Here is a 15,571-nt window from a genome sequence, read left to right as displayed (position 1 = left end):
GTTATATAAAACAATACAAATACCTCTGCTTAGCTCCAGTGCAAAATAAAGGATACTGTCCGTGGTAGCATATGACGATGCAAACCTAGACGATAACGTTAGGTTCGTTAACCCGCAGTTTCGATGCGGCGAACAAAGAACTCCTTGGCCTCCTCCGGTGACTGGAATACAAGTGTCTCGTTCTGAAAAGTTATACTGAGTCTGGCCGGGTGAAGCAGCCTGAACTGGATCCCCTTGCGATAGAGGGCTGATTTGATATCCTTGAACGCTGCACGTTTCCTCGACAGTACTGCACTCAGGTCCGGGTAGCATCTTATCACTTTGCCTCTGTAACGTAGCTCATGTTGCCTGGACCACCGCAGGGCGCGCTCCTTCTCCTGGTACCTGTGGAAACATACCACAAACGCTCGCGGCGGAGCTCCTTCCTTGGGTTTGGGTAGAAGAGAGCGATGTGCTCGCTCCAGCTCCGGTGGCTTCACAAATACCTCGTTGCCCATAATCTCCACCAACATCTCCGCTATGAACTTGATTGGGTCTTGGCCATCTTCACAGCCCTCAGGTATGTTTATAATACGATGGTTAATCCTACGGGATCTGTTCTCGAGGTCATCAATCTTGTCCAAAAGGGCGGCATTGGTAGCTTGTAGTGACATCATGGTTTTCTCCGAAGTGTTGATACGTTCGAAGTTCTCGGATGCCAGGGATTCAGCCGAAACCAGGCGATTATGGAATGTGCTAAGCGTGCGCTGCAGAGCAACAACTGAGGCCTGTAGAGGTTTTACGGAATCTTGGATCAACGTTGTCATATCCTCTTTGAGGCTGGCACGTTGTTTTGACAATTCAGATATCAATTTGGTCATTGAGAGCGTGTCATCGGCTCCATCTTTGTCGGGTTGGCTAGGAGGGGTAGCGTCAGCCTTGGTAACGTCAGCGTCAATGCTAACGTTAGGTGCTTCATTGTTGCTCCCGTCAACCAAGTTAGCTTCTGCCTGGTCATCGGCCATGTTATTAGCTTTAGCTTGGCTAGCCTTAGCTGCAGACGCGCTAGCCCTCGATGTTGACTCTTGTATGGTCTGCTGTCTGGTCTTTCTTCGATTTTTTCTCAGCATTGGTTGTCTGATTAGGAACTTAATTACAACATTGACAGTTTGGGAAAGTTTTGTGAAAAAGTTCGCTATATACAGGTAGAAAAGTTAACTAATGTCGGGAGCCTCTCTTTCCACCGCCTGTCTCTCACATTGCCAGACCGGAAGTCCAGGAAATGGGGATCTTTAACTGGGATTGTTTATGAACTTTTAGAAATAAAATAATATAATAATATAATATAATATAAGAGTAATTGATTGGTCTGTCATGCTACATAGGTGCAACTAAAGTATTTCCCAACATTTGATAAAATTGCCCTAGAAACATGGACAGTACAATATATGGACCAACTGAGCTATATGTTTTTGACACGCCAAAATGAAGCTCACTTCCCGATATTGTTTGATTTCGTTTGATTGGATGAATGGATTTTCCTGTTGCATTGTGGGAAATCTGTTCAAACCTGGAGCCGGGAAAACAGGAAAGGGCGTGAGCGTGGACGGGACTCGGGGGAGGGTTTCCTCCGCCACGGCATCCATCTTGTTCATGTTATTTTCCCTGCTAGCCGTTAGCTTGGCTAACAAATGTTGCTAACGTTAGTTGCTATTGCTAGCCTTGCTCCATTGCTATCACAGTGAATACAATAGCCCGAAGAAAAACCAGAGTATTATTTCCTCCAGACCTCGCGCGGCGTCACCAGCCTGCCGCTTGCATCTTCCACAAAATCGAGGTAATCTTATTTTCTAACGTAACGCTAATTGCATAGCATGACATTAACGCTAGCTACATGTCCATTTGTCATTACAGGAGGACGTTAGACTAGAGTAGCATAAGTTAACGTTATACAACGTTAAACAGTATTGCATGCTGCACAGATTCGGACGTAGACAGAAAACAAACGCAGTTCTGTTTACCTAGGTTACCTCTTTGAGATGAGGCAGACTCAAAGCATACTCATATGATCTACCAGCTATAGCGTTATATATCTAGCTAACGTTAGATGAGGGGGAACAAGCTGGGGGTTCAACTCCTCTGGATAGTTTATCCACCTCTGCATTTACAGTATTTACCAATCGCACGTAGTGTTGGGTAAGCAAACGTTAACGTTATACAGTGATTAACAGTGTCTAATTTCTTCCAGGGGTAGCTGCTGTCCAGTACCAGATGGGACACACAACAGAGGATCATGATTTGTGAAGATCAAAGCTATAATATTCTGTTCTCCTGAGATTAACGCTAAACTATACACGTTACTGCTGATCAGTTGTTTCAACATAGGAAATTGCAATAACATAGGAAATTGCAATAACACACAAGCCAAATGCTGACATGAGAGATTTGCTTTGAACAATTGTAGCTAGTATCTGCCAGTGACCGGAGAATATTGTTATATTTGCTTGTTTTAATGCTTTTGTCAATAAACATTGTCAACAAAGATAGCCTTGTTGTATATTATCATGTATAAGATTGTTGATGTCGAGTGAACACAAACCGAAGATTGGACCAGAGGACAGGACGACGGAGAAACTTAACCGACCAGCAGTCTGAGTCTGCTTCAATCAACGAATGCTTTATATTTATTGAAATGAAATATGGTGATATCTGGTGGTCTGAAATTACTCTCTCTAGCTAGGCTAACTGGCTCATATTATGTCATATTATTGTAACGTCTGAATCAGCATTTCATAACAGCCTTACGTTTATAGCCTGGATGACGTTAGCTAATGCTACCCATCCTTCCATTGGTGTTACACGTTATATTTTTAACTGAGCTTTGCGGAATTACCTCAACACAATTGTGTATCAGCTTTAAATGTCCAATATATACAGCGTTACACAAACGACCAGCAGCATTCAAATGTGCAAAAACGTTATATTTATTGAAATGTGGTGATCATGTCACAAGTCACATTACATAACAACTGGCTCATATTATGTCATATTATTGTAACGTCTGAATCAGCGTTTCATAACAGCCTTACGTTTATAGCCTGGATGACGTTAGCTAATGCTACCCATCCTTCCATTGGTGTTACACGTTATATTTTTAACTGAGCTTTGCGGAATTACCTCAACACAATTGTGTATCAGCTTTAAATGTCCAATATATACAGCGTTACACAAACGACCAGCAGCATTCAAATGTGCAAAAACGTTATATTTATTGAAATGTGGTGATCATGTCACAAGTCACATTACATAACAATATAGCGTTAGGTGTTCTTTTGATCAACAGACCTCGGGGGCTCTATACTGTTGCTACGTTGCTAGCTAGCTAGCCGCAGATCAGCTCTGAAGCCCCAACTTCAGAGCTGCCCATCCACTAAAACCAGATTTTGATATAGCGTTTTAGGTGTTCTTTTGATCAACATACCTCATCACGGGGATCTATACTGTTACGTGTGTCTACTAACATCATTAAAATATCATAAGGGTAACGCTGTTTCTGTTATTTTACTTTTAATATCTGGCTACGTTGCTAGCTAGCTAGCTAGCCTGCCTTGGCAACTGGTTGGAATCATTTGGTTTCCCGTGGCTGGTGTGAATCAAAGAAAATCCCGCCCCCAAAGTTATAATTTTTATCGGCTCTTTTACTCGAAATGGGACCATAATTTAGAAAACGGAGCCCAGGAGAGCATGAAAAAGACTTGAAATTGTTTATTCAGACCATAAGCTCATTCGGAAAATGTTTATTTAAGACACAGAACGAGAGAGAAGTCGGCTCATTTTTACATTGGAGCCAATGTACGTGTCGTCACTTCCGGACCTGACGTGCGCCCCCCTGCGGACTTTTCGAATTAATGGAATTCCAGAACTGGCTTCATACATTCCCTAGTTCACTTGCCCACTGCCTAGAAATGATCCAAAACGCCCCCGAAATATATTTCACAGGGGCCCTTGTTAAAAAAGTTGATTTCCTACCCTGGCACACACACGCACACGCACATGCACACGCACACACACATGCACACACATACATACATACATACATACATACATATATACATACATACATACATACATACATACATACAAACATACATACATACATACATACACACACACACACACACCCAGTCCAATTAGCGTGCGGGTGCTCAGTGGTTATTGTTACACAGTGGTTTCATTGTCTCAGCAGTAGTTTAGTTTGAGGCCGGTGTGATTGAAAAATGGGAAATTGCCTCGCACATGTTCCCACTGAGAGAGTCCTGTAGGGAGAGTGCAAATGATCATGTCGAGCAAACTTTTTGACATTTGCAAATCTACGCATCCTTCCTAACTAGTGTCCTGTGTCTGTGCCATAGACCGCATAATAAATATCCTTCCTAACTATCCACCTTATTTTTGGCGGCCATTTTTGCCTGATCTGCATGATGGGTGCTTCTTCCGGTGTGATCCTCCCAGCCTTGTTGCTGACAGCTTGACAACCGTCTGGGCGAACGGAGCAAATCATCAGGTCCAGCTTGGCAAAAATCTCTTTGATAAAGCACAGTGCATTCATGGGTAATCGCCTGGTGTGGCTAATATTAGCCGCTAGTTAGTTATGTTACATGGCAGTAAAATGCCACTGAATGACCAAATTGATATAACTTTTAACCATTTCGAGTAACACTGTTTCCATACGGATCACCAGCGTTAGTTTGTTGTTTATAACGTGGCTATATTCATAACGTTTTCTATCTCGGATGCGTTATTTCGAATCGCACATAGGTTACGCCTGGCGCAACCTATGTGGGTTTCAGGACGAAACAGACTCGAGCCACTAACGTCATCTTAAGAGCACAATATTCCTGGAATGCAAGTTTAACTAAACAGTTACATGTCCTCTGCATTCTACATAAAATTAAGATATTACGGGTTGTTTTATTTTGTATGTTACATACTTATTGACCAAGTTATGTTCAATTCAGCCAGGGTACAAGAGACTGAGTGTAGGTGGCCATCTTTTCAAATCAAGTAGAATACCATTTAGGAAATGGCAAGCTGCAACAATAAGTCACGTTAAACCGGACCTTGGATGCACAATTATTTTTTACAGTGGGGCATTCAAAAATAAGGTGGATAGTGTCCTGTGTCTGTGCCATAGACCGCATAATAAATATCCTTCCTAACTAGTGTCCTGTGTCTGTGCCCTAGACTGCATAATAAATATGGACGTATTCTTCCTAACTAGTGTCCTGTGTCTGTGCCCTAGACTGCATAATAAATATGGACGTATTCTTCCTAACTAGTGTCCTGTGTCTGTGCCCTAGACTGCATAATAAATATGGACGTATTCTTCCTAACTAGTGTCCTGTGTCTGTGCCATAGACCACATAATAAATATGGACGTATTCTTCCTAACTAGTGTCCTGTGTCTGTGCCCTAGACTGCATAATAAATATGGACGTATTCTTCCTAACTAGTGTCCTGTGTCTGTGCCATAGACCACATAATAAATATGGACGTATTCTTCCTAACTAGTGTCCTGTGTCTGTGCCATAGACCACATAATAAATATGGACGTATTCTTCCTAACTAGTGTCCTGTGTCTGTGCCCTAGACTGCATAATAAATATGGACGTATTCTTCCTAACTAGTGTCCTGTGTCTGTGCCATAGACCACATAATAAATATGGACGTATTCTTCCTAACTAGTGTCCTGTGTCTGTGCCATAGACCACATAATAAATATGGACGTATTCTTCCTAACTAGTGTCCTGTGTCTGTGCCATAGACCACATAATAAATATGGACGTATTCTTCCTAACTAGTGTCCTGTGTCTGTGCCATAGACCACATAATAAATATGGACGTATTCTTCCTAACTAGTGTCCTGTGTCTGTGCCATAGACCACATAATAAATATGGACGTATTCTTCCTAACTAGTGTCCTGTGTCTGTGCCCTAGACTGCATAATAAATATGGACGTATTCTTCCTAACTAGTGTCCTGTGTCTGTGCCATAGACCACATAATAAATATGGACGTATTCTTCCTAACTAGTGTCCTGTGTCTGTGCCATAGACCACATAATAAATATGGACGTATTCTTCCTAACTAGTGTCCTGTGTCTGTGCCCTAGACTGCATAATAAATATGGACGTATTCTTCCTAACTAGTGTCCTGTGTCTGTGCCCTAGACTGCATAATAAATATGGACGTATTCTTCCTAACTAGTGTCCTGTGTCTGTGCCCTAGACTGCATAATAAATATGGACGTATTCTTCCTAACTAGTGTCCTGTGTCTGTGCCCTAGACTGCATAATAAATATGGACGTATTCTTCCTAACTAGTGTCCTGTGTCTGTGCCTTAGACCACATAATAAATATGGACGTATTCTTCCTAACTAGTGTCCTGTGTCTATGCCCTAGACTGCATAATAAATATGGACGTATTCTTCCTAACTAGTGTCCTGTGTCTGTGCCATAGACCACATAATAAATATGGACGTATTCTTCCTAACTAGTGTCCTGTGTCTGTGCCATAGACCACATAATAAATATGGACGTATTCTTCCTAACTAGTGTCCTGTGTCTGTGCCCTAGACTGCATAATAAATATGGACGTATTCTTCCTAACTAGTGTCCTGTGTCTGTGCCCTAGACTGCATAATAAATATGGACGTATTCTTCCTAACTAGTGTCCTGTGTCTGTGCCCTAGACTGCATAATAAATATGGACGTATTCTTCCTAACTAGTGTCCTGTGTCTGTGCCTTAGACCACATAATAAATATGGACGTAACCGTGACGTCACCCATTGGTTTGTGGACTCGCGTTTTGAAGCCTCAACTTTTGCCTTTTGACCGTTGCTATGTTGTTGTTTTGGAGCCAGAAGCAGGGAGACCTGCAGCGCCGGCTGCTATTGGTCCATGATCGGCGAGCTGCACGATCACTGGACATGCGACCTGTCAATCACACCCCAAAGCATAGTCTCCGTTATCGTCTATTGGACATAGCCTTGACGCGAGATTCAGCCTTCATTCTTCATTCTGAGTTTCGAAGTAGCACCCCGATATGACATTGCAGGCTCTGCTAAAATGGCCTTACATCTTCAATAACGTAGCAATCACAATGAAACGGTACATACCTTCTCCACAAGGTTGTTAAAATATGATAATCAGTGTTTCAAAATATTGTGTCGAGTACTTGTAAACATGCCTGAGATGTCTTTTCCATTGAAAATGGCCGTTGTTATGCCTCCACGGCGATAGCCAGGCCGGATTTACCTCAAATGCCCACTTGGACTCAAGAAATGAACTGATTCGATTTTGGTGGTCAAAGGTCAAAGTTCAAGGTCACTGTGACCTCACAACCGCTTGTTTCATGCTCGTTAATGTGATATCTCAGGAACATCTTGAAGGAATTTAATCAAATTTGCCTCAAACGTCCACTTGGACTCGAAGATGAACTGATTACATTTTGGTGGTTAAAGGTCAAGGTCACTGTGACCTCACGAACGCCATTTTCAAGCTCGGTAACACCATATCTCAGTAACGCTTTGACGGAATTTCTTCACATTTAGCTGAAACGTCAAATTCTGCACAGACATGGATGTTGACTGCTCACTTGTTGGCGGAGGCATATCTCCGCGGTTCGGTCTTTGTAGTTGTTTTTCGGCTTCCCAGCGCAGAAACAGCGTCGTCTCTGCTGTATCTACGGATGGAAACACATAATTAAACATCCAGAAGAACAGAAAATACAGGCTCTGGCATAAAACATTTCAGTTGGTGCAAAAACAAAAAATAAAGATCGGGGGGAGGGGGGAATCTAAAATTCTATTTCACCCCCTGTTATTTTTTGCTTTTGCTCCAACAGAAATGTTTTATGGTCACTCACGATTCAGTAGGTCAAAGGTTGGCTTGGTTCCACCCTTAAAAACTCACTTCCGGGCAAGAGATGTCACGTGACTGTTCAGCTCTATTGGCGGTGCCAACAGAAAAAAGCCCTTGAAGGTATGAAGTTCTTGGGCAACCTCCCCAGCGGGCAGTTCCTCTCAGGGAGGACTGTTTGGTCTTATGTAACAAAGGATAATTTTGATGTACATATTAAAGGGGAAAAAATAAGCAAAGACCGGCTGAGGTTATTTCTGTTTTTCATCTGCTTTATTGTCTTATCTTCTCTTCTTTTCTTTGTTGATTTGTGTGGTGTCCAGGACCTGACCAAGCAGCTGGATGAGGTGACCCAGGACTCTGAGATTGTGGAGATTCGTCAGAAGGAAGCTGAGTGTGAGCTGGAGGCAGCCAGAGACCGAGTTCAACAACAAGCCACTGAAATATTGCTCAAAGCTAGTAAGGCACACTGATCAGGCTGTCTCTTCTCTTCTCTTCTCATCTCTTCTCTTCTCTTCTCTTCTCTTCTCTTTTTTCTCTTCTCTTTTTTCTTCTCATATGTATTATTTAAAATGCTAGCAAAGCCAACACAAGCCGCGCCACCCTCAATAGACTTCCTGGGCTTGTCGTGCAAACATATCAAACGTATCTGCTCACAGCTCCTCTAGTCTTGTCTGAGGCATCATGACCTGTAACACATTAATGGTGGAATGCTGTATATCCAGACTAATGGTATTCTCAGCCCCTCGAGAAAGGAAAAGCCCTGTTCACATCAATTACACCCAGTTAAGGGTGAACAACGCATACCACTGCTGCAAGCGCCATAGATTATTGTGTGTGGTAACATCTGAATTAATATCCAGTGATGACTCAACATCAATGTTTCATACAACAACATTGCTACTGTGCTTGGAACCCAGAAACAACAGCAACAACAGCAACAAAATCATTAGTGCTATTCACCTTATGTAGCCACGCCCATTTGACCCGGTTGTGTGGTCGTGTGACGACTTCCGTCAAAAAAAAAGAAAAGAAAATGGCTGGCTGCTCCAATATCATCTAACTCTGAATTAAAGGATGGGTTTTCCGTGGGGAATATGAATATATATTAAATCTCACGCCCCTAAGGTTTTAGAATCCGTTGAAATTTTTGAAATTGGTTATTAACTGCCATGCCTATCAAGCATCTATCACATTATTTCCATGTCGCTCTGACGCAAAACGCGTCAGAGCGACACCCCCCGCCTTGCGGAAGTCGTGCACCTATGAACTACAACTGTTGTGAGCCATGGTCCCGCCTCTAGAGGTCCTCCACGCCCCTTCAGAGGCCTTCAACAAAAACGAAAAGGCAGCCATCTTTTTCAACCGCCTAGCCTGCTGTAGCTAATATTAGCTTCCCATAGTTCCTTGCAAAGAGACCATATCTCGGGAAGGGAAGCACTAATAGACACGGGACTGGCGGCATTGGAAAGCTCGTCAAATTTTACATCTAGTAGTAGGTGGGTTGAAGTAACGAAATCAACGCTGAGCAATGTACCCGTTTTTACACATTTTTACAGAAAATAGTTACAACATCAGATGCGCGTAACTCCTACGAAAATGCCTTAAAATGCATGAAGTTTTTTTGATGAAGACATCTCCCGACATATATACTACAGTTTAAATTTGGTGCAATTTGGAGGCAATTTTATTTTCGATAATTTTCTTGTTCTTTGTATGTTTTATTGTCGAAGCCTTCTTCTTCTTCTTCTTTGAGTTTTATGGCGGTTGGCAAACATATATGTGCATTACCGCCACCTACTGGAGTTTGATATCAGCCAAATGCATGAGTTGTGGGCATGAAAACGAAGGCCACGCGAGCCCAGTGCATTGTGGGAAATGTAGTATTTCGAGTCCCCGCACCCGCTCCTCCCCCCCTCCCCCCCCCCACACACACAGACTGGATTTCGGTTGATATCTCTGTGAGTAAACCTCCAATTTCAAAAATTTCAACGGATTCAAAAACCTTAGGGGCGTGAGATTTAATATATATTCATATCCCCCACGGAAAAGCCGGCCTTTAACTAATAATTTAGCCAATTTTATGCAACATACCAAATAAAAGCAAACGGCAATGTCTAAGAATGCAACGCCATGTAACTGGCTCGTTAATTCTCGCATTCCAGGGAATTACGTTAACGTCTGCGGGTCTTATAGACGTAAATGGCTCGAGCTGCGCTCGGAGGAGAGAAAACTATCTGAAGCTTTCTTTATTGGAGTCCAGGTATGTTTTACAAGAAAGTGCTCGTCATTGTGGACGATAACGTTATCTGACCTGGCTAACAGTGGATACTCGCTTGCTTGCTGTGTACCGAGCTCAAAGTAGTAGGCTACGTTCTTTATTTTACCCCCTGCACTGTCCGCTACAAAAACAACTCTCTCATGACGTTCTTTCAAATTTGGCGCCGTGAGCGCCGGAAGTGTTAACACAATTTGGCTCACCCCCGCGTCTGAACATAAGGTGAATTTTATGTTATGTTATGTTTCTTTTATGTTATGGACCAAAATGTAAAGATGGCTGTTATAGCGCCACCATCATGCCAATCAGTGTAATTTTTTAGGCCAGAGTAGAAGGTGTACTCTATGAACCTATGGACCCGATTTGTGAACAGAGAATAGAGTACCGCAGGGATGACATATTTTTTTCGGCTTACCCAGAAGTCCCTGCCCTTTCTAATTCTTACGGCCAGGCCAGACATCTTGCGTCTGCTTTGTGTCTGCGTCACGTTACCTGTTGATTTTCATTTCGGCGCCCATGTTAACAGATTACAGCAGCCACACCACCGGCATAAGACGCGCATCTCAGGCGCGTGTCTTGCGAGGCGTGAGCCACGCCTCATCTAGAGAATAGGAGCAACGCCTATTTTTTCTGCTTACCGCGTGCGTGTCTCTACAAAAATAGACATTAAAATGATCTTTTGCTGTTCATAATCATATCATACAAGCACTATGAACTACATTTTCAAAGCAGACATAATAAAATATAACAACACTTCTGTTTTTGTTTCTCTGGGCGAATTTGCGGCATATCTTTTTTTCGACTCTGGTTCGATTTTTGCGAGTTTTTGCCTGCGACTTGAATTGATAACCACTGATTTCCATAGGCTATAGGCTATTTATTTATTTTACAGGGGCAGCCACAGCCAATCAAGGCTCGTTTTGATTTGAGATGGGAGGATGAGCTCACAGCAGTTCTCCTGCCCTCTGAAAACCACATACAGTACATAGGCTACAACGTGGCTTCGTTCCTCCCCTCCCCACACACACACACACACACACACACACAAATCAATACTGCCTCGATTATGAAGTGAGCCCAAGCGATCTTCAGTTAAAATCATCATTGTATTGTTTATAGCAAATTTTATAAAAGGTAAACTCTATAGGAAGAGAGTTGGCAGACAGACGGCAGCGCAGCAGCTGCAACGCAGCAGCAACGCTGCCTGTGTGGATGCCGCGCGCGTCCCAGCCGCAGCCCCCGCGCGCACACACACATGCACTACTGTAGGTAGACGCGACATGTCTGTTACATGTAAAAGTCAATGGAATTTGTTTTATGGGAATTTCAGTTAAATGTGTGAAATACAAATAACAGCGAAGTTTGTCTTCAGCAAGATAATCTTCACACATGAGGACCACTTTTATTACTTGGTGTTTTCTGAAATCACATAAAAGAAGATGATCACAAACACAAACACAAACACAAAGTTTGCTGTTTCATAAACTTTTGTTAACCACAGACATTATTTCATACATTTAACCGAAATTCCCATAAAAAAACGGAAGTGCTAAAATTCATGACTCAATCCTGCGGTACTCTGCAGGTCAGATAGGCAGCCTGCAGGCCAACCAGATGACCCAGGAGGCAGCCATCAGGGACCTGGAGAGTGAGCGGTGCCGGCTGAAGGACAAGGTGCTGCGGCTGGAGGAGGAGAGGGGCGCCCTGCACAGCCAGAGCCAGGCGCTGGACGACAGGCACAAACAACAGATCTACTCGCTGGAGAAGGTGTGTGTCCGTGAGACTTTCTATGTTTTGTACATATAGGGCCCTATTCTCCCACAGGTCTCAGGCGCAAAAACTGGCCTTAAAACGCAAAAAAACGTGCCTTGCGCCTGCCTCGGGAAGATAGCAACATGGCTTTAGGCCCCGAAATGCGCTTTGCGCGAAATAGGCATGGCGCAGGGCCAGAATAGGCCAGAATGGGCGTTTCGGCCTTAAATACCGGCCTAATGATATCTTCCCTCCTGGCGTTAATTTAGCACTTAGCGCTTTTCAAAACCAGGCCTATTCAGTGCGCCGGTTGCGCGGAGCTGTCCTCTGCCATCTCACTATCTGTCCCCCCTCTCTCTGTGTCACTCCCTCTCTCTTGCTCATCAGACAGGCACAAAGGCACAAAAAAAGTTGTTATACCGTACGTAGTATAACAACATGACAGTTTTTTATAACATGACAGTTTTGAGCCCGTGACATTCAGAGGCTGTTGCGTCATCCTACCTGTGCAGTGGGGGAGAAGAAAAGGCGAGAGAAAACGAGATCATTCTGGCCAAACAAATGTTCACTTCCCTACCAAAGCCACAGCCACACGTGAAATCTCCCAGCATGCATTGGGCTAATACATTTCGATAATAAATAGCATCCAAATTAGCATAAATAGATAGAAAGGTAGATAGAAATAGATAGAAATAATGTGTAATGTTATCACAACATGCAATTGTAGAACATTTCAATATTGGACAAAATAAAATCGCGAAATCAAAACACAACCCTATGTGAAACATATCATCTTGGGGCTATATATATCCCTCGTAGATTTACGTGATTTAGGTAAGTGACAGCGTAACGCGGTTCTACTGTCATGTCCTATACTGTGATGTCTGCTCCAATAAATTGGCCCTACTTCACATTTAGTTTTACAATAAAAACACATTTCTGCAATGACTTTACATAATGTAGGCTATATTTATGTGCATCATCCTACCTGCAGCAGGGGAGAGAAAACGATGTCATTCTGGACAAACTTTCACCAATCTAATCTCATCATGACATAGGGATATGCTATTTTTTTCTAGCTGATGCGTTTAGAACATTATTTTCACTTTGATCTTGCTATAGTGTAGCGTATTTACATGCTTGCAGTATTTAAACTGCAGTTTGATTGGTTTGAGAAGCATAATACTATGGAATAATAGCCTATATATGGAGACAGACAGACGGGATGAAGGGAGGGGGGGAGCAGAGCGCTTGGCTTGTCTGGCTTTACTGGATCGCTCCGTGGAATTGGAGCTTAGAAGGCAAGCTTGTGACTCGTTTACTGCACTTCCCCAATGAGCAGACTGTGCATAATTTTACGCTTAAAAGGCGTGGTTGTAATGCTTAAGGCTGCGTGTAGCGCCGACACCAAGATATCGAGTGGGCTGGTCCACGCCCACTGATCTGCGTTGCGCTGGGCGCTCGGCGCAGTTTATAGGCTGATGCAACGATAGGGGCCATAAACATAGTCTCACATGGTCAGACCCAACGTCTTAGCCTTTGTTCACACCATAGGCAGAACTGATGCTTGACTCACGCTGAACGTGAGCTCACGCCTAACTGTTCACACCAGACACTCTCCTTTCCTCAGCGCCGGGCTCAGAGCTGCTCCCCCCTCCATTCCCTTCATGCATGGGAGCTTCAAGCTTCACACGTCACGCTTGGAAAATAGGAATGGCCTCACCTGTTAACAAGGATGCCTAAATGAAACTTGTGGGTTCAGTGTAGGTTGAGCTTAGGTTGAGCGTTGCTTCGCCGTACAGTATGCTGTGAACGGCCACTTACATCAGCACACTTCCAGCAACAGGGGTCTGAATCACAAGTCAAATTTCCGGGTTCCGCAGACACAAATCGTACGGTGAAATCTGATTGGCTGGGCTATTATGGAAGTCCGGCATGCCATTCGTGGTTGGTCAATTCATATGTCTGTCACGCCTCTTTTTTTTGTCTTCGGGGGTGGGCATTAACCACTTTTCAAGAGTTGTGTTCCAGACGTAGTATTAGCACATCTGGCTGGCTGCTGCGAGACTAACCTCGTGTCACTAGGCTCTCTCTCAAAGGAGCGAGAGCATGTTGCGCATTACTCGTAGGGCATGGTCTTCCTCCCTAAGACCCTCTCCCAGTGGTGTTTCAGCTTTGTCCCCCATAGAAAGATGGTTTTATATGTGTAGCTACATAGCTAGATAACACACATCACATTTATTTACGTTATTATGACGCCCATGTTTTCAGAGCAGAATTGGAGCCGTTCCTGGCATTTCTGCCAGAACACCGCTGGAACAGTGTGGTGGTACGCTTTTGGCCCCCAGAAGGTGTGTGTCTGTGAGACTTTGTTATACATACTGTATAAACTCATTGGGCCCTATCGTCGCAAAAGCGGTAATTTAGCGTTTGCGCTGGTTTTGCCCTCGTTTAACGCTATGTGCAATGCGAATTGGGGGTGTCCTTGGTGGAGGTTCACGCCTCCACGTCATCGAATAATTTCTGATAATGGACACCTCATCGTGCATTAACCCTTACATACTGGACATGTATTGGAAACTTGGCGTCTACCTATTTGGTAAGTCTGCTTGTTTTGTCTAGTGCTGCAGTGCTGTTTTCTTTGCTGGGAGAGTCTGGCAAGCGAGACTAACGTTGCTATGACTTCTTTCCAATGAAACACAAACAACTGAATGTGTGAGCGGTAGGCTAATGTTACTTGTTTAAAATATGGTATGGCTGTTTGGCAGAGGGAGAAGAGGAGAGCAATGAACTGATATCGTAACATAGTTGGATGATGATGATAATGATGAAGGCTATCAGTTGTTTTGATTCATTCCAGTCCGTTGTACAATACTAGGCATGTTCAAAACTGCCTGTACCTACCCTCTTGTGTGTACTAAGTACTATCTCACTGGTTTAAATAATCAATTTGATACTTTCCGTTTTTGCTGAGTAGGAATTCTGTACAAAAAAAACTGCCTGGGTCAATTTCGTGCAATAAAGAAATAACACCTGACTCCAATTGCCGCCGAGTCTCCAATAACCGCAGGGGGTCTGAGTCAATTTAGCATAAGAGGAGTTTTACTTCGTTTCGAACTCGAGCTCTCACTCTAGTGCCTTATCCGCTGCGTACGCAGCCCACTGGAAGACTGTTATTTCTGCTCCAAAAATTACTTTTACATTAAAACCGACCACCCACCAGTAGGTGGCGTGGTGCCCCCTGGGGCTGATGCGGCCACCCACCTCACCCACGTGACTACGTCATGTCCGCTCAGCCCCGGGTACGCCACTCACCGTTTCTTCCAGCCCGACTGAGGACGTGTTATCTCTAAGCTCCGTGTTAGCTCAAATTAGCGCTCTCAGAAGCTAAAGATATAAGGGCTCGTTCCGTCTCACTTTGCCCACCTCGAGAGGTTTGCGTGGACGAGATTCTTCAGGCTTCGGGGACCCGATCCTGTTTCTCTTCACCAGCGGCGTCGAAACAAGTCATCTAAAAGCTAAGAGTGTCTTCTTACAGTTAACACCTGTATAAGAGGCTACCGCAGCGTAGCGTGTTTAACGTTTTCCCCGGCTGGGGTAGCGAATATTATGCTTGAGAGCTGACCAAGGTCCGCGCTCAA

General features: G+C 43.7%; 1 protein-coding gene across 1 annotated transcript in view; it reads left to right on the top strand.

Moving 5' to 3' along the window:
• Positions 1–15,571, top strand: part of fam184ab (family with sequence similarity 184 member Ab) — a gene marked incomplete at both ends in the record, with an annotated part of 541,527 nt that overhangs the window by 206,968 nt on the left and 318,988 nt on the right. The window contains 2 exons of the mRNA XM_083643220.1: positions 8,224–8,359; positions 11,764–11,945. Coding sequence (XP_083499346.1) covers positions 8,224–8,359; positions 11,764–11,945 — 318 coding nt within the window. The remainder of the gene's footprint in view (positions 1–8,223; positions 8,360–11,763; positions 11,946–15,571) is intronic.

This window comes from Poromitra crassiceps (genome assembly GCF_964638095.1).
Source record: "Poromitra crassiceps genome assembly, chromosome: 9".
NCBI classification, from domain to species: Eukaryota; Metazoa; Chordata; class Actinopteri; order Beryciformes; family Melamphaidae; genus Poromitra; species Poromitra crassiceps.
Note: the sequence above shows the minus strand (reverse complement) of the source record. Positions and strands in the feature narration are given on the sequence as shown.